The sequence below is a fragment of the Neurospora tetraspora genome (genome assembly GCF_033439725.1).
Source record: "Neurospora tetraspora strain CBS 560.94 chromosome Unknown B0H65scaffold_11, whole genome shotgun sequence".
In the NCBI taxonomy this organism is placed as follows: domain Eukaryota; kingdom Fungi; phylum Ascomycota; class Sordariomycetes; order Sordariales; family Sordariaceae; genus Neurospora; species Neurospora tetraspora.
This window is the reverse complement of record NW_026944393.1, coordinates 483,723-507,176: the sequence shown is the minus strand read 5'-3', so window position 1 is coordinate 507,176 and position 23,454 is coordinate 483,723. Positions and strand designations below refer to the sequence as shown.

Here is a 23,454-nt window from a genome sequence, read left to right as displayed (position 1 = left end):
GAGGCCCTAACAAGGTTACCAGAAAATCAATGACAATCTCAGAGTCCGGTTTGATCCTGAGCTGCAACCCGAGCTTCTCTCTTTCAAGCATGAGATGCCCGGCTTCGGGACCTCCGAGGCAACGCTTGACCCTCCGAACATTGAGGTCTGCACCGAGAGCAACACGGAGACCAAACGTTCAAGGTTCTTCCTAAACTTCAAGACCGGCAGCTACAAGTACAAGATGAGCGTTGAGGCAGGAGACGTTGAAACGCTTCCCATTGACGGCTGGAAAGTTCCGTTCTTCGTCGCTTATGACGAAGAGACGCTGGCCAAACCCCCCGACAGCAGCCATCCGGACTTGAAGTCGAAATGGGCCGAGTTGGAACCCGGCAAGTACAGCCTGAGTCGCATCATCATGTTTCTCGGTTCGGCACCTCTCTCTTCCCTCGACTGGGACCACGCCCACTCCCCCGGCCTCAGCAAAGACAGTGATCCAGATGACATGAAGGTGATGTTCTTTAAGATGTTCCTCACAGCATATTTGAAGAGACTACAAAAGGACCCAGACGCTCTCACCCTTGGCTACACGATCAAAGAGGCGGCCCCTGACCCTACGGACAAGGCTCCGACGTTCCCTCCGACCGCTGTGAAAATCCAGAACTACCGATATCAACCTTGTTCCGACACGCAACAAACCATCAACGGGAAGGCTATCCCTCCGAATTCCCGTGACGCCTTCGTGTTCATGGAGATGACCGGAGGTTCTGACTTTCCCCGCGATGAGCTGCAGAGAAAGGGCAACCTCATCATTGGCGACATGCCAGGAGCGCTCGTGTTCAACAGGGAACTCTTTTTCAAGAAGTACCTGGTAGAAAACGCTCTCAGCACCGTCAACGTCTCCTTCCTCGACATGGCGAATGATCTGATGAAGTGGGTGGATGGAGGACGCTGGGAATCGGATTGGTTGCTCACCAACGGGTCAAGAGCCGAAGCCATTCCGGATGCCAAATGGACAATCGACGGGTCCAAGGCCAAGCTGAGCTGGAAGGGAAACAAGTGGTTCAGCAGTATCGGAGTTCACCGTTCTACGGACAGTTCTCTCGAGACCGAACTGTCCACTCAACCACGGACAAACAAGATTACTCTAACGTCCAAGATGAAGCTCGGTTCCAGCATGACGGTAGTCGCCGGGCGCGGCCCCGGGTACAACAGAGGAACAGACGGTGAAGTGCATCTCACGATCGAGTTCGTCATCCTGGCGGACGAAGATGGCACGCTTCATGTACAGCCAGAAGAGAAGATCGACTATGTCGGTGCGGAAGACAGCAGGGATGCTAGCCTTATCAAGCTGATCTTTGGCAAGCCAAGTACTGAGGTCGGGGACTTCATCAAGGGCAAGTTGAAAGACGTTGTCCGGACAAAGCACATCGGCGACGCGATTGCTGCGGATCTCAACGAGAAGAAGCAGCTGGTGTTTCCGGGCTCGGGAACGTTCAGCTACAAGGATCCTAAGTTCTCCGATGGTGGCGATCTTCTTATCACGTTGGATCTGGTTGGTAAGGATATCGAGAGGGATAGGACGTTGGTTTCTTAGAGGGTTCGACTTTCGAGGGGGGAGGGCAGTCATGCCAGACGGAGTGGCGCCCTTTTTTTTTTGAGGGGGGGCGGGTGGTGGCCAAGGTCAGTGGAGGTAGCAATGTGAATCGATGGGTCGTCAAAGTCTGCCTGCGATCCGCCTAATGGATTGACGTGGACAGTTTCCCAGCTTATTTGTCTCGTGGGTCATCTTAACATCGGAATTCAAGGACTTGGAAAGAGGGCGGACAATCGTATTCCTCCAATAAGTCGATGTTCCAATGCGTTGCGATATCCGCGCCAATCATCTTGCATGATCCCCTTTCCGGTGCCGTCACGCCGATCGAGAATACAACCATACTGCGGGGAGTGGGATGTAAACGAGGTCTACTATAGCCGACAGGGGTTATCAACAACTACCGAGATATTTGTTAAATATAGCTGACCCGCCAACCAGACGAAATCCCAATTTCCACATCAAAGCCGCATCCCACTTACAAGCCCAACTCGAGCATCCGCGGTACCTGCACAGGTAACCACCACCTCCGCCATGCTCTGGTCCCCAACACCTAAGCTTTGGCCTCTCCTGGTCTTCCTCTCCCTCCTCCTCCTCCTCTCCCCATCCACCCTCGCCCTCACCCCCTCCCCGCTCGTCACCTACACCAACACCCTCATCCCCCAACGCGCCGACCCTCACATCTCCAAACACACTGACGGCTACTACTACTTCACCGCCACCGTGCCCGCCTACGACAGCATCATTGTTCGCCGCGCCCCCACCATCCAAGGCCTCGCCTCCGCGCCCGAAACCACCATTTGGCGACGCAAATCCTCCGGCATCGGCTCCAACCAAGTCTGGGCCCCCGAGCTCCATTACATCGACGGAAAATGGTACATCTACGTAGCCCTGGGCGTCGCCAACGAGTGGCGCATCCGTGCATTCGTGCTGGAGGGTGTCGGCTCCAATCCGCAGACGGCGACGTGGTCGGAGAAGGGACTGGTGAACACGGATTGGGATACCTTTTCTCTGGACGCGCATCAGTTCCAAGTCAACGGGACGCGGTATCTAGTCTGGGCGCAGCAGGAACCGAGCAGGACGGATGAGAACAGTTCTTTGCTTTTGGCAAAGCTAGTCAACCCATGGACAATCCAACGACCAGCAACAGTCATCAGCCGCCCTCTCCTATCCTGGGAACGAATCGGTTACAAAGTCAACGAAGGCCCCGCCACCTTGCAAAAGAACGGCAAGATCTTCCTCACCTACTCCGCCAGCGCCACGGATAGCAACTACTGCATGGGCTTGCTCACTGCTTCTGTCGGTGCAGACCTGCTAAACGCAGCAAGCTGGAGCAAATCGCAAACCCCCGTCTTCCAATCCAACTCCCTCACCAAGCAATACGGCCCCGGCCACAACTCCTTCACTGTTTCCGAAGACAACCTCTCAGACATTTTAGTCTTTCACGACCGCGGCTACCCCAACATCACAGGTGACCCGTTGAACGATCCCAACCGTCGCACGCGCGTGCAAAAGATCTACTGGCGAGCGGATGGGACGCCGGATCTAGGCATCCCCGTTCCTGATGGCGCTACCCCCGTCCGGTTGCGCAGCTTCTCTTCTCCTGGGTCGTATATCAGGTACTACACGGGTACTTCCCCCTCTGGCTCAGCAACCCTCGCCGATCAACTGTTCCGTATCATTACCCCCGGCTTAGCAGGCGGGAACACCGTTAGTTTGGAATCCGCCAGTCGACCAGGTCTCTACCTGAGGAGGAGCGGGACGCAAGTGCGGTTTGATGCGGGGTCTAGCGGTTCGTCGGCAAGTTTCAAGAGCGAGGCGAGTTGGAATCGGAGGGAGGGGTTGACGGATGCGGCGAAGGGAGTGTCGTTTGAGGCGGCGGGGGTGAGTGGGCAGTATTTGAGGTTGACGGGAGTAGATGGGGGGTTGGTGTTGGCGGCTGTGGGTGGGGATCAGGGGCAGAGGGGGCAGGCGACTTTTTATTTGGAGTAATACCATGTAGAAATTGGGGAAGATGGAAGGTGTGGAAGAGGAGGAGACAATGGTGGATAAAGGGTTAGGGTTCGCGATTTACCCCTGAGTGTTTGTTTACTTGCCAAGACAAAGGACGTCTGGAAGAGGCACACCATGCAGAAATTGTGCGAACAAACGCGAAGAGAAAAAAACCAGCTTCAACGTGCATCCTACAATCTAACATCGTCATTCACCAATTCTCCGGTTAGAGTTCCCTGTCATTACCCCTTCATCACCAGGACAGACAGCTCCTTCCAAAACAGAACCCACAACTACAACCAACATGCCAAGCCAAGGAAACACTCGCTCATAACTCCTTCCCTGCCCATGATCCAAAGTCAACTTTGATGTTCAACGCCTATTCCGCCTCTTTCGCCCCTGCGTGACGCCTATCTCCACTCATCCTCCAACCCTCTCACCCTCTCACCCTCTCAGCTACCGTCAAATATCGACAACTCCTGGCCTATCTCCGCCCACCCCCCTCTCAATCGACACTCACCTCCTATACGTGCCCCCATGTCCAAAATCCTCCTCAAACCTCCCTCCACCCGGTCCACCCCCATACGCCCCCGACGCAGAATAAGGCGGCAGCCCCCCATTCCCTCCAAACCGTCCACTATCCCCCGTCCCATTCCCCGGACTAGGCAGCGAAGGCGACAGCCCTCCTCTAGAGATGGCATCATCCCCCGGCCCCAAATCCGACGGCGACCTTGCATGCCCATGCCCGTTGTCATGGTACCCCGTGCCCACACTCTTCGCCGGCGTAACCGGCATCTCCTGACTCCCACTCACCGTCCCAGAACCAGGATACTTGGTCTTCCCCTCCGCAATGTGTCCCTCCCCCGCTTCCGCACCCGGTAGTTCCACAGGCGGCGCCAGCGCCACGCCTCTATACCCATGTCCGTGTCCATTCGCCGACGGCGGGGAGGAAGGAGGAAGCTCAGTAGCCTGCGTATTATAAGTCGGCGCCTGACTGAACGTCGGAGACGAAATGGTTGCTCCACCGGGCCCATCAGCCCAGCCACTAGAGCCAGGCGGGTGTTGCGCCATTGGACTAGCCGGGTTACTTCCGGTCACGGGCGCGCCTCCGACGCGCGGTTGTTTGTAGTGTTTCTGTCTGCGACGGATGCAGAAGAAGCAGAGGGATGCGAGCGCCGCGATGCCAGCTACTGCGGCGCCAACGGCGATGCCGGCGATGGCGCCTGTGCTGAGTCCCTTTTTGTGGGGGTTTGGGGATGGGTCACTGGTGGGCGAGGAGGTCGGGGTGGTGACGTTGCGGGTTGCTGTGCGTTCGGCTAGGCGAGGTTTGCGTGTCATGAGCGTGGACATGTCGGGGGCGTCGAAGCCTGTTTTGGGGGGAGCGGTTACGGTGGCGCCGCCGGTTGGGTTTCCTCCTACGACGGTGACGATGTCTGTGGGCAGGGTGTAAGTGGTTAGGTTGGGCTGGAAGCGAGCCCAGATGGCTTTTTCGGGGTTATCTTTGCCGAGAACCATGTTGTGTTGACCCAGGACGCCGTCGGCATCGCACCCTGTGGTGTCGTTCATGGCGCGCCCGCCGATGACCAGCATTTGGGCGTTGTTGATGACGTTGCAGGAGGCCATGGCTTTGGGGAACTCGCCGGTTACGTTGGAGTTGGACGGGTAGAGGCTGCGGATCCATTGGAAGGAGGGGATGGAGAGGACGTAGATGTCGTCGTAGCCAATGGGGTTGGAGCCGAACGAGGCCCCGCCGTAGATGTAGCTGTTTGGCTGTTAGTTCTGGTCTATGGGATGAGGTGGGGGGGCGGGGGGGAGACGTACATGTTGTAACTGGACTGGTCCTGCGCCACTGCCGCTCCTCCACAAAACAACCGCCTATCCTCGGGTGCTCTACCCGATGTCTTCTGCGTATACCACTTGGTGTTTGCCAGATCGTACATGAAGATGGTATCCAGGGGCTGAGGCGACACAGTCCCGTTCCCATTGTCCCGAACACCACCGAAGTAGGCCAACATCCCTCCATCACTAATGGGGAGATAGACCATGGTCCCTTCGGCTCTTCGGACGTTATCCGGCCCGGTAAGATTGCTGAACTCATGCTTGTCCATGTCGTACTTGATCAGTCTATCGGATGCCCGTCTAGTGCCTGACCAGCCAGGGACCGAGTTCTCGCTGAACCATCCGCCGTAGTAGAAGGCCTCACCGCGTTCGGAGATGGAGACACCTGCTCCGTGACTCAGTGGTGTGATGGTACCGCTGCTAGATGGTGGACCGAAGGAGGTCCAGTAGTTGTTAAGGATGTCGTAGCCGTAGAGGATGAAGTTGCTTGCTGTTGACTGAGACTCTCCGCCGTAAGAGTAGAGCCACTTGTTGATGGAGTCCTCCCATAAGATACCAAAGCTCACGCTGGGGATAGTTGCGTTCTTGGATAGGTTGGCGTAGACATTGGGCATTCCATCGGTCTCATGGTTGAGGTCGCTGTAGAGGAGGAATTGGTCTGTCAAGTGTTAGTGGTGGATTAGTTAACCAGGCATGCTTGGTATAGGATACGAACTGCTGATGTTCGCCGAAGTCTGCGAGTACGGTTTCCAGTTGACCAAACCTCCATCCACATAAAGTTTGTCGTCCACCACCGCTGACTGATGTCCGAATCTTCTACAGAAGTCCTTGATGGGGTCAAACTGGGCAACTGACAGCTTGATCAAGAACCCGAGAAGGAGAAGCAGAGTCCTGCATGTTGATGTCCCATTGAAGCCGACCATCTTGCTGATCGATGGCTCGCGCCACCCCCAAACTCGTCGTAGAATCCCTGAGGAATGTGAAGCAAATGTGAGGATGATCGCGCTCAATGCCGAGTTCAGACCGGCATTCGATTTCCGCCGTCACATTGAAGATGAAACAAGTAAAGATTATTGTGACGAATGGAAGTGGAAAGATGGAAAGTGGAAGAGAATCATTCCACACGCAAAAAAGCATCCGGGGAACGAGGACCAGGAAGATGGGTCGTAGATGTGGCTGGTTCTGGCCCGGAGCCCCCCCAGAGCCTCTTGCTTTCACTCTCCAATCCACTGGTTTGGTGCTACGTTCGTCATTCAAGCTCGGAAAGCCGTCCCCTAGCAGCGGGAATTTCGTTCCTGTAGTGGAGGTAAGTCTAGCGTGCTGCTGTCAGCTTCCAACCCGTCACACCACCTTTTCTGACTGTGTTGTGTTGCTGCCTCCGCTGCCTCCGTCGCCTCCGCGCTTCTGCGGTTCCGTCCCTGGCAAGTAATGATGGTTGACTGGCCCCATTTCTTTCTCGTTCATTCGCAGAACCGTAAGGGATCCTCGCCATACGGTGGTGGGGGCTGTATGGGCTGTATGGGTTGTATTAAATCCTGCGGGCTGACACCCGGCAGCGCCGAATCGCCAACGAGGATGGGTATGACAAGTGTGGTTGCACCGGTTCAGGCTACCAGTCAGCGAGAGGCCAGCACCCGAAGCAGGGTGAGCCGGGGCAGGCGTGGCGTTGCAGCTTGCATGACTATCGCCGACGGCTGGCAGCAGAGTGGTTGAATGGCGAACTGGAGGTAATGGAGTGAGAAGAGGGTAAGATGGGTGAGATAACGGCACTGGGGCGGCAGGGAAATCCCAGAGTGAGGGTTGGAACGGAAAGATTCTTCGCCAGAAACTCAGCCCTACAAGCCTTTGCACAGAGGTATGAAAGCCAAGAAGCGCGTGGTACATGTTGGAAAGCCAAGAAGCGCGCGCGGTACATGTTGAAAAGTGTGCATCCATTTACAGTGCCCCTCCTGCATGACCCCTTTCATCCTCCACAGCTCACATGCATTCTTTCAGCCAACTCTCGAGGTCCTTTCCAGGCCGACGTAAGCCGAGTAGAAAACACTCTTTATCTCCTCATAAATACGCAAACCCGTCTCCCCCTCCACCACCCCAGAATCCTCGCTCCCTGTCGTCCCCGTCGTCGCCGTCGTCGCCGTCGTGCCCGCCCAACCCTTCCACGACTGATTTCCACCCTTTCCACCCCGCCGCGCCAACCCTCTCTCCAGATTCTGTCGCCCCAACTCCATCTGCATCTGACCCCGCTGCTGCTGCTCCCTTTGTTGTTCCTTCCCACCCTCTCTCCTCCTCCTCCTCCTCCTCGGGTTCTCCCTGAATTGACGATACCGGTCACCCAGGCCTTGCAAAAAGCGAGAAGGCCAAACTAAAAGTGGCTCAGCAGGGATCCTCAGGGAGCTGCTGCTGTCGAGCCCAGACCGAAGCCAAAACCCCCCCGCAACCAGCACCCCCAGCGCGCCCAACCCGACCCCAAACCAAACCGCCATCCTCATGCCCTCCAACCTCACCCCGACCAAAACCTCACTACTCTCGCTCAGCGCCGGCACGGGCTTCCTCCCGTTCCCTTTGCTTCTTTCCACCCCCGCTCTGTCCCCCGCCCTCAGCAGCGCCCGCTTATGAATACTCCCCGCCAATCCGAGTCCGCAGCTGATACTGTAGTTGACGACCGTAGCCACCAGACTGGCCGCCATGCCCTGCTTCTCGCGCGGCAGTTGCTCGCTTAGCAGGATCGTAGCAGCTGGAAAACTCAAGTTCATGGCGCCCGGCATCAGGAGGATGGCGAAGAAGGTGTTGGCCCAGTATGTTTGGTGCAAAGGCGTCAGGACGACCAGCAGACTGCCTAGGAAGAAAAAGAAGCACGAGATGAGCATGATCAGCGATACCGCCACCCCGCGCCTCAAAAGGTAGACGGTCAGAAAGGCGAAGAAGATACCCGTCAAAGCAACGGGGGAGGTTTCGAGGGATGTAAGCAGCGCCGAGTGGCCTCGTAAGTGTTCGAGGAAGATGTAAAGGTAGTAGACCCAGATGCCGTGGGAGGACCAGCCGGTGAAGACGATGGCGAGGACGAAGGCTGCGTGGCACTGGAGGCCGCGGAGGGGGACGATGGGTTGCTGGGCGAAGCAGAGCTCAACCCAGACGAAGGCGAGGAGAGAGAGAAGGCCGAGCAGGAGGAGGGCAGGGATGTAAGGAGTCATCCAGCCGACGAGGGGAGCTTGGTTTAGGGCGAAGTTGATGAGGATTAGGCCGGTGACGCCGGTGAGGGCGCCGAGGTGGTCGAAGGTGGGTTTGGCTGGTATCTGTTCGGACTCGGGTTTGATGGTGGCTCGTTCCGGGGAGGCAGGGGACTCAGAAGGCCAGGGAATGACGAACCACGATACCGCCACCAACATGGCGCAAGTCATAGCCAAAAACCAGAAGCACCAATGCCAGGAAAGGTTCTCAGCTACAAGCGAAGCGAGGATGGCGCCCACCGCGGCTCCCGTTGGCCCAGATGCTCCAAAGTAAGCAAAAGCGATATTCCGTTTCAGTCCGATGGGAAACGTTCGTCCGATGATGGCTATAGCGTTCGGGATGACCAATGCTGGACCCATACCTTGAAAAGCTCGGCAAGTGCTGAACCATATGAGATTGGAAGGGCCGCAGAAGCCGGAGACCAGAGACCAGAGACTGAACCAGGCCCAACCTATCATCAAGACGAGCTTGTGGCCGTGTATGTCACCGAGTCGTCCTGTGAGGTCGTCAGGCAGTCAGTCATTATCCTGGTGGACATTGATGTCAAGCTTGACGAGAGGCCACTGTGAGGTTGGCTGGCTTACCAGCAGGAAGGATGAAAGTCCCGACAGTCATGCTGTAAGCTGCCGAGAACCAGCTGAGGTTCCCATAGTCATGGATGTCAAAGTACTTGGCAAGGATGAGCATAGGGGCAACAGTCTGGTTCATTGCAGCCAGGGAGAGGAACTGAGCGAGGCAGAGAACGAAGACGAACACGACCTCGTGGACGGAACTCAGTCCAGTGTGCTTTCTCTGTTGTGGCAGGAGCCGGGCCGGCGGGGCGATGATCTTGCTTTGAGCCATAAAGTGGCTGGTATTGTCACTTGTCGACATGTTGACTGATGGTGAATGGCGTCGTGCATCAAATGAACATGGCCAGGGTTCGGCCTTGAGGATCAGAATTCAGGGAAACGAAACCTCACTTATATCAGAGCAGTATCGGGGTAGACTACCTTATGGTTTCCATGTTGCAGGCATGTTTCTGAGGTGCAATTTGATCTGCAGAGTTGAAACAGTCAGGGTTTTTCGTTCTTGGGCGTTAAGAAGAACATATGCGCCCCGAAAGTAGGCTTTCGGTGATTCGGTCTGTCTTCGGTGGTCCGGTCGCCGGTTAATACCTTGATGCAGGTGTTGATGACCCGAGCCCGTCTATCCAAGGCACTACCGCTTCTACTCATCAGAACCGATTTTTTCTAGCCTAGGAGAGGCTTACCGCGGAGACTCGGGAGACTCGCGAAATTTGCAATAGGACTATCCCTCTTTAAGCGCCGGGCAGGGCAGAACGTGACGCTCCGTAAGCACGCATACACCAGCAGATGTATCTGTCCCGTTAGTGAAAACTCGAGGACATTGCCCACCACGTTAACTTACACACATTCAAGTGCACAGGACCCGGCCTTGCCTTACCGCTGCCTGCACAGATATGCCCTCTGTCCCGCGCTCAAAGAGGGATAGGCCTATTGCCAATTTCCGAGTCTCCGCGGTAGTCGTTGTGTTTGTGCCTTAGAGTATCCCACGTTACCCTTGTGTCTTTGAACCTGATGACTTTGCCCTACCGCGGACGAGCGGGTTCCTGGACGTCAGCCATGCATAGAGAGCACCAACCGGTGCAAGTCCTCCGGGAGGCGTTACCTGTGGCGCCGGACATTGACTCTCTGGAGATTGGCTTCCTCAGCACTGCGAGTTCATCAGTCATCGGTGCCCTTCATCCCGCACTGCGAGAGTTTGAGCTGTTTCGGGTATAGACGCCTTGTAAGAGGTTAATGGTGCGGGCCGCGACATGGGAGTACGTTGGACAGCGAGCTTGAAGTCAGGGGCGGAGATCTGATAGGTGCATCAAGACGTACGAATAGGCCTTGGATGTGGTGGAACTCGACGGCAACCAGGACAGCAACCAACCGTGGAAGCTAGCCTAAACCCGCCTTATCGTCCAGTTCCACGGCTTCCGCGCGTGTCAGCGTAAACTTTCCTAGCAGAAGCTTCTTTCGAACGATATTCGGATCTCATGCACGAGACTTGAGGCTGCAACGCCGGGAAGATCCGTGGAGTTTGAAGATAAAGCTCTCGATTGGCCTGCTTGTGAACCTGAACAACTTGGAAGCTGTTAACGAACTGTCTTCGGTTACTACTCGGGACCGAACACATTGTTTCGCCAGCTTTGGGTGACGTGAAGCTAAGATACGAAGGCCCTTTCGTTGAACAGAGGGTAACACTCCCCACGTGTTCGCAACCATTCTTCAAGAGGTTTGTATTCTCCGCTTCAAGTAGGCCCAGGTTCAACAGCTTGCCATGTGTTAACCGTAGCACAAAGTTCACGCTGATGGTCTGTGATCAGCTCCTCCTCCGGTGTCCAACTGGAGACATGAGAGATGAGAGCATGCACACGTACCTGAAGGTGTTTATATCCATAGATCATCAGACAATCTGGATCCATGTCTCCTCATACTTTCCACACTCTATCGCCTCGCCGTCCATGAAACCGTGTATATACGAAGGACAAACCAGCTGCATCGTTCCTTGGTCGTCATCCTTATTAGGGCGGAGGATATAAGGAACTTTCGCCCCACGGAAAATGCAAACGAGGTCTCCGACTTTGGCACCAGCTACTACGGCGCCCATGTGCCCTTCATCTGTCACTACAAAGGGACAGGTAGTTTTCCTCATCCGGGATATGACTTTGTGAAAGCAGTGCCAGTCCCACCGATTCGCTTGAAGTTCCTTTACCCTTGAAGCGAAGTCTCCTCTTCTCAGCGCCTTACACGCACTTTGAAATACCGCATACCCTCTCCCCAATTCTTCGGGTGCCGGATACGTTATTTCGTGTTCCATGTCCATGTTCCCCACCACTGTCCGGAAGAGCGCTTCATGGAGTGGCATCGAGACCCCGTTTGGCAATAGGTACGGCTCTGGGCAGTGTGCCGGAACCATCTCCCATATTTCGTAGTGAAAGTCCGATTCCGGTTGTAATTGCTCGCCGATGTAGTTTATTGACCCCTCATTAGCACTGCGACTCGACCAATCCATCGTAGATCTAGTGTCACTCAGACTGAACGCTTTCCAGCGGGATGGTTGGACATGGAGCGTGGACATGACAGCTATGCGTCCGATAACCATGCCCTTCACACCGAGACGGTTAGGGAGTGGAGCATCGTATTCGTTTTCAATCACGATATTTGCTTCTGCCCACGGTCCTCCAGAGCGGTATGGCCAAAATGGATGGTCAAGACTGGGCAGGAGACCAGATGAGGAGAAGTCTGGGACCCACGAAGGCAGGCCAGAGATTGTTGACCCGTAAAGTTCGCGGTTGGCTAGACCTGCAATACTCAAAAGAGCAAAGCTACCTTGCCGGAGACTGTGGGTCGTTACCTTTTGGTATACCTGTTCAACTGCCAGCTCGTGGTTGGGTTGGAGGTCAGGGTGGTCAGCATCACTGCTCAGGCCCACAAGGGCAACAACCTTGTCTTGCGGCAGTGAAGCTTCGGAATAACCTGTATTCAGTAGGATGGTAGAAAGGGGAAGCTGTGATCCCGAAGCCAGTACTCTTTGAAGTAGCCGTACACTGAATATGCAACTAACTGCCGATAGTATCACGGCGCTTCTTGCCTCATCAAAGCCCTCCAGGAGCATGTTTGACATGTCTTTTTTCGTCTTCAGAAGAAAGGCAGCGGAAGATAGCAACTCCCAGTCGACGTAGTGCTCACCATAGAGTATGGACACCTGCTTTCCACAGATGATTTCCTGGATGACCCAAGTCCTAGACCAATAGTCGTGGGTAACCATGCGCAGGAATGCATCACGGCTTGCCCGATCATAAAGAGGATTCAGATGCGGAAACAAGGCCTCGAACATCGGCATCATTGTTTGAGTAGACTCGAACCTAAGCTTCGTGTATTGCGAGAAACGGGCAAAAAATTCATGGCCCGTTCTGCGTCAGGGGCATCACCAAGATAGATGACGACCTTTGACAGCTCTGGACTGCCCCATCGGTACGAGATGGCTTCGTAGCCGGGCGCGTTCGCCAGCTGGAAGGGCACGACATCGTAGACGACGCTGTCGTCAGCACGTTTGAGGAGTTGGATGAGTCGGATCATTCGCTCGTCTTTGGGGAGGGGAGAACTATCGTAGTCATATTCTTTGCGAGTCGCCATCTTGGAGCGTGAAGGAGCTACGCTGGACATGCACTGGCCCATGGTGATTGTCAGCTTCTCGTGGAAATCAGATTGTACGAACGGGATGGGATGGGTAAAGCATGCGACAATTCACAATAGTTGCTTCTGGTGGAGGACAGCAAAGGGAAGAACGGGACTGACTGGTGGTCGACGAGTTGACGGTAGAAGAGTCAATGCAAGCGACTGGTGGGTTTGTATGCGAAGCGCGTCTCTGGGTTGAGGAATTGGAAGGAGGGGGAATGGCCGAAGTGCGACTAGGACGAGATTTGGGTTGGCAACTTGGACGCGCAGTCTGAGAGGCAGAGGCAGCCTGCAGGACATCTACGCAAATGCAGGTTGATAAGAACGACAGCAATAAGTGCTAAGCGACCGTGTCTCTCCAGCACACATTAACACACAAAAGGTACAGGCCTTCCTAACACATTCCGCGAATTACCCCTCATCCCCAACACGAGTAAAACACCCTCTTCTCCTTCCCACCTCAAAAGTCAAAAAGTCTCCACTTCCCCTCCCACCCCGGAAAAAACGGACTCTCCTCCAGCGTCCCGACCTCCCATTCCCGCGGCACCCACCCCTTCCCAACTTGCTCCTCCGCCCACGCCCCCAACGCCCTCATCGCCACCTGCCTCACATGTTCCTCACACTTATACCCAATCAGATCCCGCTTCCCCTCCTTCAACATCTTGGCCAACAACTGTGGCACAAACCTTTCGTTTCTCAACTCGTCCAAGTCCCAAAAGATGGCCTTGAAATTAAACACCACCGCCCCACTAACCGGTAACCTCCTCAAAGTCTGCGCGTCACACCTAAGCTTAATATCGCCAACCGTCACTTCTTCTTCCCTACCGTTAAACGCGGACCGGTTCCATTCCCCCGAAGAAGCGTCAGGGTCGGGAGAGGTGTGAAACGCTTCCCAGTCTTCCAAGCCCCACGAACATCTGCTCACCGGCGCCTCAGTGGATAACTTGCTAAACCACCGGTCCATGCTAAATGCCATCTTGGACTCGTAATCGGGCACGTGTGTATGGATGGTCTTGAGCGGGGCGTCGCGGTGTTGAGCGACGTACCAGCCTACGCTTGAACAAACGATTGCTGCTCTCAGATAATATAACCCATCTGTTTCGTTGCGCATCATGACGGCGTAGTCTTCGGGGACGTTGTCGAAGAGGACTTGTAAGGGGTCGGTTTGGAGTAAATTGGTGGTGGTGGAGAGGAGGTTGTTGTGGAAGAGGGATTGATCTGAAGAAAAAGAAAAGTGCATCGGGTACCGCTTGCACAGGAAGGAGAGGACCATCTCCATTAGTTCGCGGCAGGCGTGTGTGGCGCAGGGGTTTTGGAAGAAGATGCGGGAGCCGTGTTGGGTGAGGAGGGAGCGGCGGGTGGACATGATGGTGTGGTAGGAGGAGGTGAGCTCGACCCACCAGTCTGGGTCGTATTTCATGAGGGCTGGTGATGTCAGTTGAGACCGTCAACAGGGAGAGAGGGGAAGGAAGAGAACGAACCCATGTGCTGATGATATCCCCAGCGAAAAGGACGGTAAGGTCGGAACTTGGCTTTGGTAATGTCCCAGTTTTCCGGGACGGGATTCGGATCGCGGACACCACTCAAGGCTGCGTAGTCGGGGAAGCGTCCGAGTTTCTTGATGTCCTGGGTTGAAAAGCCGGTAGGTGTGTAGAAGCCCTCTTTGTCAAAGTCGGGTGTCGTAACCGTTGGTAATGCTTGCGATTTGAGGATCTCGGGTGCGATGGCTTGTACATCTGCCTTGTCGAATTCGGGAAGCGTAGCGAGGACATGTCGTCGTGAGGGGGGAAATTGTAGCAGATACGGCAGATCAGGTTTGACCTTCTCTTTCTCCTTGCTGATTGCGATGCTCGGTTTCCGTTCCCTTCCTTTCCATCGGACAGTGAGAAAGCGCTGGAGTGTGAAGAGGATGATACAGACTACGGCGCCTGCCACTGAGATGTGGGCTGTCGAGACGCCCAGTATTTTGCTGGACAACATGGTATCAGAGGTGTTGAAGACGTCTGAACTGTTGATGACTGTTGTTGTCCAGCTGTCGTTGAACCGCATCAGTTATATCTCCCTAATATCAATCAAGTGACGTCCACCCCGCCAAACCATACTCTATCTCCATCAACCACCCATCAATATCCGAAGCTTCGATGTCCAGCTGCGGCGAGGACATCATACGCCCTACCAGACCTATCATATGCCGATCCGGTTCATCGCTAACCGCTATCGGTCTTGTTGTGCGACCAATCTAGACCGTGATTGGGGAACCGATCCGAATTCTTGCGTGTAAGTGATAAGATATGGGCGCCGATAAGATACCCCTCGGAATGGTGGTGATGCGGATGGGAGAGAATGAGGGGTCGATATCGCTGCATGAGCTCCGAGATAAGAGGACTTCTTGATCTGGCAACGATTTTGGATGCCGTGCAGGTTCGGTCTTTTGTGGTTTTTAACATGGTCTTAACGTCAACAAGCTTGAACAAGAAAAGTGTCGCTGGAAATCAGATCGCCTGTAATGAAGTGACGTTGAAAACGCCAAGATGATGGTGGGAACGGGCGGAATCTTTTCAACACACTCATAAGCCCACTAACCGGACCCCTCTTCCAACAATCAGCTACGGCAGGTGCCCACACTTGCGAATCTTCCGTAGTATAGTGGTCAGTATGTGAGCTTGTCAAGCTTGAACATCAGTTCGATTCGCTCGAGACCCGGGTTCAATTCCCGGCGGGAGAGACCTTCTTTTGCTTTTTGCACCTCTGCACGCTCCTCCATCACGGTCTGGTTTTTCTTCCCTGGTTCTTTTTTTTTTCCTTGGCTTCCTTTTTCATCAATTCCTTTTGATCTTTGCTATGTTCCTTCTTGCACGGCGATTCAATGAGGTTCCAATTGCAGTTTTCTCTTGGATGCATTCAGCAGTTCGGATGCATGTAAGTTCGAAGCTCCCGATTTCCAATCCTGAATGATACCCTGAAAATCCCGAACCCAAATCCCGTTCCAGTCCAATCCCCGATCCTACCCCCAACAAATCCGTCTCGCTGCCCTCCTCAATCATCACATGGTCAATTCAACGGCAATATCCTCAACCCATTCGGCAGCACCATATCATCCTGTCCCTTATCATTAACAAACGCCAGGCTTATCTCCTGCAAGTCCGAATCATCCACCATCAACACGCCCCGGGCCCTCTCCTCCCGTGTAAAATGCGACGCCGCGCCTTTATCCGCCTTCTCCACCGCTCTGTGAATCAAATCCGCCACCTCCTTGCGCATCCTACAGCTCGTGAAAACCGGACTGCTCTCGATCTCTTCTAGCAATTCCCTCTTTTCGGTCCCCACCTCGATCTCGTGGATGACGCGCTGCACGTCCCTGGCCGTTATGGTTGCCGGTGGCAAGATGCCGCGCAAATTGTCGCGGTGAGGCCATTGCACGTCGGCGAGTTTGTGTAGGAACAAAATGACGGCTGCCATGGCTTGGGCGAGCATGACTGCGCGTTCGTGCGGGGAGAGGCCGAGGAAGATGCTTGGTTCGGTGGAGGAGTGGGACAAGGACTCGTCGACGAGGATCCGCTGGTGCATGCCAAAGGTGGCTTCGAGGATGCGAATCAAAAGGGTCGGGTCGTCGAGCACGGATGAGACGTCGCGCAGGTTGAAGAGCTGGACGGCTTTGGCGTAGAAGTTGGGCATGATGTCGCGCACGTCGACGCCGTGGAGCTTGCGGGCGTGCCCGGTGTCGACGGCGAAGTAGGTGGATGCTAGTTCTGCTGCGACTAATCCGTCTCTGTCAGTATCCAGCATGTCGTCGTCGTCACCTTCCCAAGGTCAGGCAGAAGAACTTACACTCCGAACTAACACCAGCTAAACACCTCTGAGCAGCCGCAAACGCCCTCCTCACCTCCTTACTCTCCCTCAACCCCTCCAGTGTCCTCTTCACCAACTCGCCATACCCGCCCCCCTCCACCCCCGCCAACTCCTCCCCCCAAGCCGGCTCCCCTCCCCAATCCTGCTCACTTTCCCCCCCTCCCCCAACCAAAACCCTTACCACCTCCCTCTTACTTGCATTTTCCTCCTCACCCTTCACATGCAGCACAACCTCCCGATCACTCCCTCCATACCCAAACCCAAACCCACTATCCCTCCTCTTGTCCCTCTTTTTCTCTTCAATCCCCGAATCAACCCCCCTCAACACCTCCCCCCACTTCCTCCCAATCGTATCCTCAAACCTCTTCGCCACCAAGTCCCTCAATATATGCGCCACAGCAACTTTACTCATCCCCTTCTCCTGCGCCGACCGGATCCAGTCCAGCTGCACTTGACTCACGAACTCATCGTACTTGGTAAACAACAACAAAACCGGTACATGTAGCGGGACGATTTGTGACAGGTGGTGGAAGAAGTATTCCTCTACCGGAGAGATAGGCCGGGAAGGGTCGGCGGCCGAAACGCAGTACCAGATGCAATGGAGGCGGGTGTCGGACGTAATAACGTCCGGGGCGACTGATTCGATTTGGGAGAGGGAGGTGTGCGAGGAGATGAATTGGGAGACGGTGCGGAGGGTTTGGGAGGCGAGGGTGTAGGAGGGGTCGGACTCGAGGGAGGAGTCGAAGGGTGAAGAAAAGGAGGTGGAGGTGGTAGGGCCAAAAAAGTTGGGGGAGGAAAAGATTTCGAGATGGTTGTTTTGGCCTTGGAGGTCTAGCGGGACGTTGATGTCGTGGGTGGGGGAGAAGGCTTCTGATACTAGTTTCTGTTGGAAGCAAGATAGATGGGTTGGTTAGTGATGCTGTGCTGTTTGGTGATGATCTGGGAGATGGACATGGTGGAATTGATCGATAGAGCGCGGGCAGCGGGCTTGGCATGATAATTGGGATGCGATCGATGCGATGGAAGGAGACAAACCTTCTCAAGATCAACACCAAACACCCTCGAAAATAGTTCCTGCTTGGTCGATTCCGGATTTCCCAATACCAACACCCTGAACTTGGGGCATGGTGCAAGGAACTGCGAAGGCGGCGTCAATTTGACCATGGGATAATTGGTAGTTTCGTCGCCCATGATGTATGTTCAATCGTTGGTGCTGCCAGTCGGTATGACAGACAGTCCAGTATGATGGTCTCTGTCGTGCTTGGTTACTCGAAATACACAAAGAATTGAGGTTGTATCCCATCTTTATTTTCTTTGTATCAACCTTCCTTGCGGGAGATAAGGTGATGTTGAGCTTTGGTATCTTTCGGTGGTCTGATGACGACACGCCACCGTCACGGTTTATGTCATCCCATCTGGCCATTTGACTGCCATATCTATCGCTTGATAGGGCTTGACTCGTCGCACATTTGAGCTTCATGGTCTGGTCTTCAACTTAAAAATCGCCCAAGCCATCTCGTACATGGTGCGGTGTTGTCGCGACCGACCGAGATGCATGCAGTGGTGTTGCCAACTTGTGCGGGTTTGACAGCCAAGAAGTGCCCTGGAAGAAGTGCACTGCACTGCAGCGCATCAACACCAAGCTGCCAACTGCACAGCAGGTGGAGACAGGGGTCTCTGTTCAATGTTGATAGGGCTGATTCCGATTGTTGTTGTTGACGGAGACCGACGGCATCAACCTCGGTTTACCATTCATCAAATGCCATCAGCAAACAAACAAATACTCATCGCCTCATTGAACCATGGTATGTATTGTTCTTCTATATGGATGACATCCTTCAATCCATCACGCAGCCATCAACATTACAGCGCGACGCAGCACCAAACAAGGAACAGCAACGACAACGACCAAAACAATTTGACCCAAGACAACGGAAGAACACAATTGACCCTGGAACTGCCGACCGGCTTTTCGCATCCGAAGGCCAGAAGCTGCGAACACGGGCAGGGATCCGACCGGTATCTGAGCTAACTAAGCAATATCCACAGCAGCGCTATTTTTGTAATGCTGGGAAATGGGAGGTGCAAGGTTCTTCTAGTGTTCGGTTCTCCCGAGGAGAGCGAGGCCTTGTGACTGGATCTCTGGAGCTGGATTGGACTCGGTTCGTCTGATTCGGTTGGACTTTGAATGTCCTGGTGAGCAGATGAGGGTTTTGAATACGAAGAGAACAGAAACCTCTTCATCTCGCTCTGCCTCTGGTGTCTTGGTACGAACGGGTATAACCGCTGGTGATGACCACGAGATCGAAACCAACAAAGGGGCATCAATGAACAACACAGTCTGGACTTCGGACCCCAAGATTCAGGACCAGGCTCGTGTTTTCGATTAGACGCCACAAGCGAGAGGACGATCCCGGGTGCATCAGGAGGCCGGTGGAGGAGCGCCATTATGAATATGGGGTGCAAATGGGGTGCCAAGACGGCGTGGCAGTGTCAGATTCACGGACCAAGAGACCCAATCAGATGGGTCATTGCCCCTGAGCGCACGAATCACATCGTGTTGTTTTCCTTGCCATTGTCCAATCGCAGTCACCGACACTCTCGCCTGTGGCAGAATTAATGAGACCTCTGGCCGTGGTCAGGACGGGTAAACGGGGTCCCATGTAATTTGTCTTTCCAGCGAACAGAAAACAACAGGGCCCCTTGCGTACTGGCAATTTCGGCCCATTGGCTGACCCACAGGGCGGTTCCCCACAGTGGTGTTCCATTCTTCCAATCGTTGCTTCCGTCACCATTCCAGTTGCCGGTTTCCATGTTCCAGGGCCGCGGCACAGTGCCTTGTTCCCTGCCTGTTCCTGCGTTTTGCCTGCAGTGGGTGCATCTTCAGCTGAACTTGGCCGGGTCTGTCTTTGTTCGTTCTTTTTACTCTTCATCTTTTTACCCTTCCCTTCCCGCTTCCTTCCATCCCATCTTTTCTCTCTTCGTCATCCCATCCACCCTTCCTTCCATCCCATCTATCCAGCCCAAACCAGTCCACAAATTTGTAGGACAGACATTCGTTATTGCCTGGATATAACAACAGTTGGAAACCCGCCACTCTTTCACGAATCAACAAACAGCCCCTCGAGCACATTCGATCACACACAACCAACATAATGCGCGCTACCGAAATCATCGCCGGCGCCGCCGCCCTCCTCGCTTCCGGTGTATCCGCCGAAGCCTACCTCGGTTTCAACTCGGGCAACACGCTCGCCGACCGCTCAGCCAAGTTCAAGAAGGACTGGGTGCAAGAGTTCACCACCGCCCAAAACCTCAAGAACGCCCCCGGCACCTTCAACGCCGTGCGCCTGTACACCAACATCCAGGCCTACTCCCAAACTTCGGAGCCGATCGAGGCCTTCGAGGCCGCCATCGAGACCAACACCAAGATCCTTTTGGGTGTCTGGGCCTCGGGCACCGACACCATCGAGCCCGAGATCAAGGCGCTCCAGACGGCCATCAGCACGTACGGCAAGAAGCTGACGGACCTGATCATCGGCGCCTCGATTGGTTCCGAGGATCTGTACCGTGTTTCCGTCACGGGCATCCAGAACAAGTCGGGCGTCGGTGCCGGCCCCTCCGAGATCGTCAAGTTCATCGGCGACTGGAAGAAGGCGTTCCAGGGCACCGCCATCGCCAACGTGCCCATCGGCCACGTCGACACGTGGGACGTGTGGGTGAACGGCACCAACAAGCCCGTCATCGACGCGGTCGACTGGGTCGGCGTCGACGAGTACCCGTACTACGAGAACGGCAAGGGCAACAACATTGAGAACTCGGGCTACCTGTTCGACCGCGCCTTTGACGCCATCGGGTCCGCCGTCGGCGACAAGCCCGTCTGGGTCACCGAGACGGGCTGGCCCTACGTCGGCCAGACGTGGGACCAGGCCGAGGCTACCGTCAAGAACCAGCAGTTCTACTGGCAGGAGGTCGGCTGCCGCAAGCTGTTTGGCAAGGTCCCCACTTTCTGGTACAACCTCCGTGACTCGAACCCGGACAACGAGATGAAGTTCGCTATCACCGACAACCTCTCCACCACTCCCCACTTCGACCTCACCTGCCCTTCCACCTTCAAGACCACCCCCAAGGCCTCCAGCTCCGGTGCCAAGTCTACCTCTACTGCTACCGGCACTGGTGTCTCGGCTCCTTCTAGCTCTGCTTCCGGCTCTTCTTCTCCCGAAGCCGAGAAGTCTGGCTCTACTTCCAGTCCTAGCTCTTCTGAGCCCGTCACCGCTACTGTCCCTGCTGAGAGCTCGGTCGCTACTGGCTCTGCTACCTCCGTCAAGGGCGTGTCGGCTGCTGCTGTTGCTGGCATGACCCTTCTCGTTGGTGTCTTTGCTATGCTTTAAGGGGTGAATGTAGTGACAACGATATAGATGGAATGTTAGGTAGTTGGGATTGCATATACTGGGCCAGGTCATGTTAGGTAGACAAATAGAAGGCGATTGCTTGGTTATCATGTCTTGGTCTTGTGTGTCTTGGTGTTTGCCTGGTGATGATGTTGGATATGCGCTTGTATCTGCTGTAGCCTGCCGTAGCCCGTAGACATGTGTTAGCAATGGATGCATTCAGTCATCAACAATGGAGATCCCTTGGATTCGTGACACTCCCCATCAATGACTGAATGACAACGACGTGATTTACCAACCGTTGGCTCCGTCGTGCCCCCCACGACCACCAACCACCAACGCCCAGGCCAGCCAGCCAACGCCTCCAATTTGACAATCACAAGCGTCAGCTGTTTTCACCAGTGGCTCGCCAGTGGCTGTCCGCCCATGGTGCCAACGATTCACAGGACGATCATCTCAACAAAACCCAATAACGAAACGAACAGTGGAGAGCTTTGTGCGACGGTCGTACGGTTTGCGATTTAACCGGCTGGGGTCCCGGGGGTCGTGATCAAATGCACGCAGTGGCGGGGCACAGCAGGGTGCGCTGAAACTTCACCTCAATGCGCTCCCTGCTTTTGTACCTTTGCCCTGCCGCCGTCGCGGGCACGACTCATTATCATGTACTGGTAGAACGTAGTCGCAAAATACATTCTTCTTCTTCTTCACTGCACAATCCTCGTCAGGGCTGTTAGGGGCATTGGCTTGCACTAACACCAAGAACACTACCGCGCTTTAGCGAATTGCTAGTGTCTTCGCTCGCTGTAATCACGTCCAGGCGGCGATGCACTATCAAATGTCAACAAACTGTCGCAACACTCCGTCATCCAGTGTGTCACCCGGGCCCGGTTACGTCATTGACATACATCATAGCTGTAGGGTCTTCTGCCATTCCCCGGACCCTGATACCATTGATCAACAACGTTTACATCAACAGTTTTTTTCTTTTGCGCTTGTCGTTTGCAAAGTCTGTCAGATAAATATTAGCAATCGGGACCCTGAGAGGTTTTGTAACATTTCGAACCATCTTTCTTACCTTTCCCAAGAACAGAACAGGCATCGCATCATCCATCTCAAACTGTGCGATCCACAACAACCAAGAATATCAACAACACCAACCAACGACTTCCTATTTTAGATACCTATCCCGTCGCAAGCCACCAACACCAAAGCCAAGAAACCATACCAGACACCAAAATGTCAGCCCAACAACCAACCGACCGCCCTCAACCCCCCAAGAGCGAAGGCTGCCGACAAGGCCAAAACCCAGCCTCCAAGCACACCACCCCCGCGCACTCCCAACCCTCCTCCAAGATCGGAACCCCCCTAAACTCCGCCCCCGGCACTCCCGGCTCCCTTTCAAGCCTTTCAAGCCTTTCAGGCTACCCCGTACCCCCGGGCGGTCCGCTCCGCATGCCTTCCGAAAACGCCGTCTCCGACACCCCCCTCACCTCCGACCCCTACGGAACTCCCGCAGGCGGCGGAGCCCAAGATTACATGTCCTACCGCCGACCGACCAACGCCCAGTCCCAACTCCCGACCGCAGAAGTGCGTAACAACCTCAACGCCGCTCGCTCTGCCGCCGTCGGGGCTAGTGGTGCCGGAGCATGGGGATCCTCGCGCGGCATCATCGGCGGTTCGGGGCCTGCCAACCCAAGAGAGGCAAGGGAGACGCAGTACGTTTCTGTATCGCGGAATAATAGCAGCACGGGGTTGAACGGAATGGCTGGTGGACAAAACTATAACGGACGGGGTGGACACCCGCTGAGGGAGAACATGCAGAGTGAGGCGAGGACGGAAGGAGAACAGATGGCTACATATGGAGAGGGGGAGGTGGCTGATGCTGTTGAGGGCCAGGCGAGGAAGAGGAACGAGGGGAGGAATAGGAGGGAGTCGACGGCGCAGGGGGGGAGGCCGAACTTGAGTTTGGCGCAGATGGGAGAGGGACAGGAGGAGAGTGATCACCATGGGAGGGATAGGATCGGGAGTGCGAGCCATAGAGAGGTTAGTGGGGAGAGGCATGGAAGGGTGAGGGGAGAGGTCAGTTTGGAGCCTTCAGAGGCTGATTTGGAGAGGTAAGTTCCTCCCTCTGATACGTGCCGGGATGACGACAGTGCTAACATAAATGGTGATACAGAAAGAAGTTGCAGCAGTCTTGGAAGAGGGAGGAAATTAAGAGGGCTAGAAAGGCAGGAAAGGATGTCGACGGGACGAGCGGGTTGGGTGGAAGGCAGCCTAGGCCTGAGGTGTAGAGGGATGCGCATTAGAGACAGGATTGCACAGCATTGTATGATATTCGGATGACTGTTAGAAGGAT

The 23,454-nt window shown here is 54.9% G+C and overlaps 10 protein-coding genes and 1 non-coding gene across 11 annotated transcripts; 5 read left to right on the top strand and 6 right to left on the bottom strand.

Annotated features, from left to right (window-relative positions):
- Positions 1–149: 149 nt before the first annotated feature.
- On the top strand, positions 150–1,774 carry B0H65DRAFT_481737 (uncharacterized protein). Its single transcript, XM_062827638.1, has one exon. It carries the CDS (start codon positions 224–226, stop codon positions 1,574–1,576), a length of 1,353 nt encoding a protein of 450 aa, XP_062676573.1. The 5' UTR covers positions 150–223; the 3' UTR covers positions 1,577–1,774.
- Positions 1,775–2,026: 252 nt separating this feature from the next.
- Positions 2,027–3,565, top strand: B0H65DRAFT_534904 (alpha-N-arabinofuranosidase II precursor; the record flags this gene model as incomplete). Its single annotated transcript, XM_062829016.1, has 1 exon — positions 2,027–3,565. The coding sequence occupies exon 1, from the start codon at positions 2,108–2,110 to the stop codon at positions 3,563–3,565; it is 1,458 nt and encodes a 485-aa protein (XP_062676572.1). The 5' UTR covers positions 2,027–2,107.
- A 258-nt stretch (positions 3,566–3,823) lies between these two features.
- On the bottom strand, positions 3,824–6,579 carry B0H65DRAFT_81958 (uncharacterized protein). The gene is made up of 3 exons (XM_062831457.1): positions 6,120–6,579; positions 5,387–6,062; positions 3,824–5,327 (listed from the first exon to the last, which is right to left on the bottom strand). The coding sequence occupies exons 1-3, from the start codon at positions 6,325–6,327 to the stop codon at positions 4,082–4,084; spliced, it is 2,130 nt and encodes a 709-aa protein (XP_062676571.1). The 5' UTR covers positions 6,328–6,579; the 3' UTR covers positions 3,824–4,081.
- Positions 6,580–7,395: 816 nt separating this feature from the next.
- B0H65DRAFT_437305 (MFS general substrate transporter) lies at positions 7,396–9,475 on the bottom strand (the record flags this gene model as incomplete). The annotated part of the gene is made up of 3 exons (XM_062825302.1): positions 7,396–7,714; positions 7,820–9,128; positions 9,217–9,475. The coding sequence occupies 3 exons, from the start codon at positions 9,473–9,475 to the stop codon at positions 7,396–7,398; spliced, it is 1,887 nt and encodes a 628-aa protein (XP_062676570.1).
- A 1,152-nt stretch (positions 9,476–10,627) lies between these two features.
- Positions 10,628–12,688, bottom strand: B0H65DRAFT_81953 (uncharacterized protein). The gene is made up of 2 exons (XM_062831456.1): positions 11,061–12,688; positions 10,628–10,988 (listed from the first exon to the last, which is right to left on the bottom strand). The coding sequence occupies exon 1, from the start codon at positions 12,527–12,529 to the stop codon at positions 11,087–11,089; it is 1,443 nt and encodes a 480-aa protein (XP_062676569.1). The 5' UTR covers positions 12,530–12,688; the 3' UTR covers positions 10,628–10,988; positions 11,061–11,086.
- Positions 12,689–13,321: 633 nt separating this feature from the next.
- B0H65DRAFT_512922 (uncharacterized protein) lies at positions 13,322–14,841 on the bottom strand (the record flags this gene model as incomplete). The annotated part of the gene is made up of 2 exons (XM_062828619.1): positions 13,322–14,286; positions 14,343–14,841. The coding sequence occupies 2 exons, from the start codon at positions 14,839–14,841 to the stop codon at positions 13,322–13,324; spliced, it is 1,464 nt and encodes a 487-aa protein (XP_062676568.1).
- A 568-nt stretch (positions 14,842–15,409) lies between these two features.
- Positions 15,410–16,105, bottom strand: B0H65DRAFT_82270 (uncharacterized protein). Its single transcript, XM_062831458.1, has 2 exons — positions 15,719–16,105; positions 15,410–15,663 (listed from the first exon to the last, which is right to left on the bottom strand). Exons 1-2 carry the CDS (start codon positions 15,903–15,905, stop codon positions 15,512–15,514), a joined length of 339 nt encoding a protein of 112 aa, XP_062676567.1. The 5' UTR covers positions 15,906–16,105; the 3' UTR covers positions 15,410–15,511.
- Positions 15,494–15,586, top strand: B0H65DRAFT_t477. Its single transcript has one exon. It is a non-coding gene; the product is annotated as a tRNA-Asp (tRNA).
- Positions 15,627–18,081, bottom strand: B0H65DRAFT_81931 (uncharacterized protein). The gene is made up of 4 exons (XM_062831455.1): positions 17,746–18,081; positions 16,690–17,593; positions 15,719–16,619; positions 15,627–15,663 (listed from the first exon to the last, which is right to left on the bottom strand). The coding sequence occupies exons 1-3, from the start codon at positions 17,899–17,901 to the stop codon at positions 15,913–15,915; spliced, it is 1,767 nt and encodes a 588-aa protein (XP_062676566.1). The 5' UTR covers positions 17,902–18,081; the 3' UTR covers positions 15,627–15,663; positions 15,719–15,912.
- Positions 18,082–19,865: 1,784 nt separating this feature from the next.
- B0H65DRAFT_447060 (glycoside hydrolase superfamily) lies at positions 19,866–21,098 on the top strand (the record flags this gene model as incomplete). The annotated part of the gene is made up of 1 exon (XM_062825844.1): positions 19,866–21,098. One exon carries the CDS (start codon positions 19,866–19,868, stop codon positions 21,096–21,098), a length of 1,233 nt encoding a protein of 410 aa, XP_062676565.1.
- A 1,236-nt stretch (positions 21,099–22,334) lies between these two features.
- B0H65DRAFT_437300 (uncharacterized protein) lies at positions 22,335–23,389 on the top strand (the record flags this gene model as incomplete). Its single annotated transcript, XM_062825301.1, has 2 exons — positions 22,335–23,212; positions 23,275–23,389. The coding sequence occupies 2 exons, from the start codon at positions 22,335–22,337 to the stop codon at positions 23,387–23,389; spliced, it is 993 nt and encodes a 330-aa protein (XP_062676564.1).
- Between the last annotated feature and the right edge of the window lie 65 nt (positions 23,390–23,454).

Coding starts and splice junctions, on each gene's coding strand:
- B0H65DRAFT_481737 (XM_062827638.1), top strand. CDS start 224: ATGAGCGTTGAGGCAGGAGACGTTGAAACGCTTCCCATTGACGGCTGG.
- B0H65DRAFT_81958 (XM_062831457.1), bottom strand. CDS start 6,327: ATGGTCGGCTTCAATGGGACATCAACATGCAGGACTCTGCTTCTCCTT. Junction 6,063..6,119: donor GACTTCGGCGAACATCAGCA/GTTCGTATCCTA, acceptor AACACTTGACAG/ACCAATTCCTCCTCTACAGC. Junction 5,328..5,386: donor GACCAGTCCAGTTACAACAT/GTACGTCTCCCC, acceptor ACAGCCAAACAG/CTACATCTACGGCGGGGCCT.
- B0H65DRAFT_81953 (XM_062831456.1), bottom strand. CDS start 12,529: ATGATGCCGATGTTCGAGGCCTTGTTTCCGCATCTGAATCCTCTTTAT.
- B0H65DRAFT_82270 (XM_062831458.1), bottom strand. CDS start 15,905: ATGATTGAGGAGGGCAGCGAGACGGATTTGTTGGGGGTAGGATCGGGG. Junction 15,664..15,718: donor TGGAACCTCATTGAATCGCC/GTGCAAGAAGGA, acceptor AAGGAAGCCAAG/GAAAAAAAAAAGAACCAGGG.
- B0H65DRAFT_81931 (XM_062831455.1), bottom strand. CDS start 17,901: ATGGGCGACGAAACTACCAATTATCCCATGGTCAAATTGACGCCGCCT. Junction 17,594..17,745: donor TTGGTGTTGATCTTGAGAAG/GTTTGTCTCCTT, acceptor TGCTTCCAACAG/AAACTAGTATCAGAAGCCTT. Junction 16,620..16,689: donor AGCTGGTGTTAGTTCGGAGT/GTAAGTTCTTCT, acceptor GAGACGGATTAG/TCGCAGCAGAACTAGCATCC.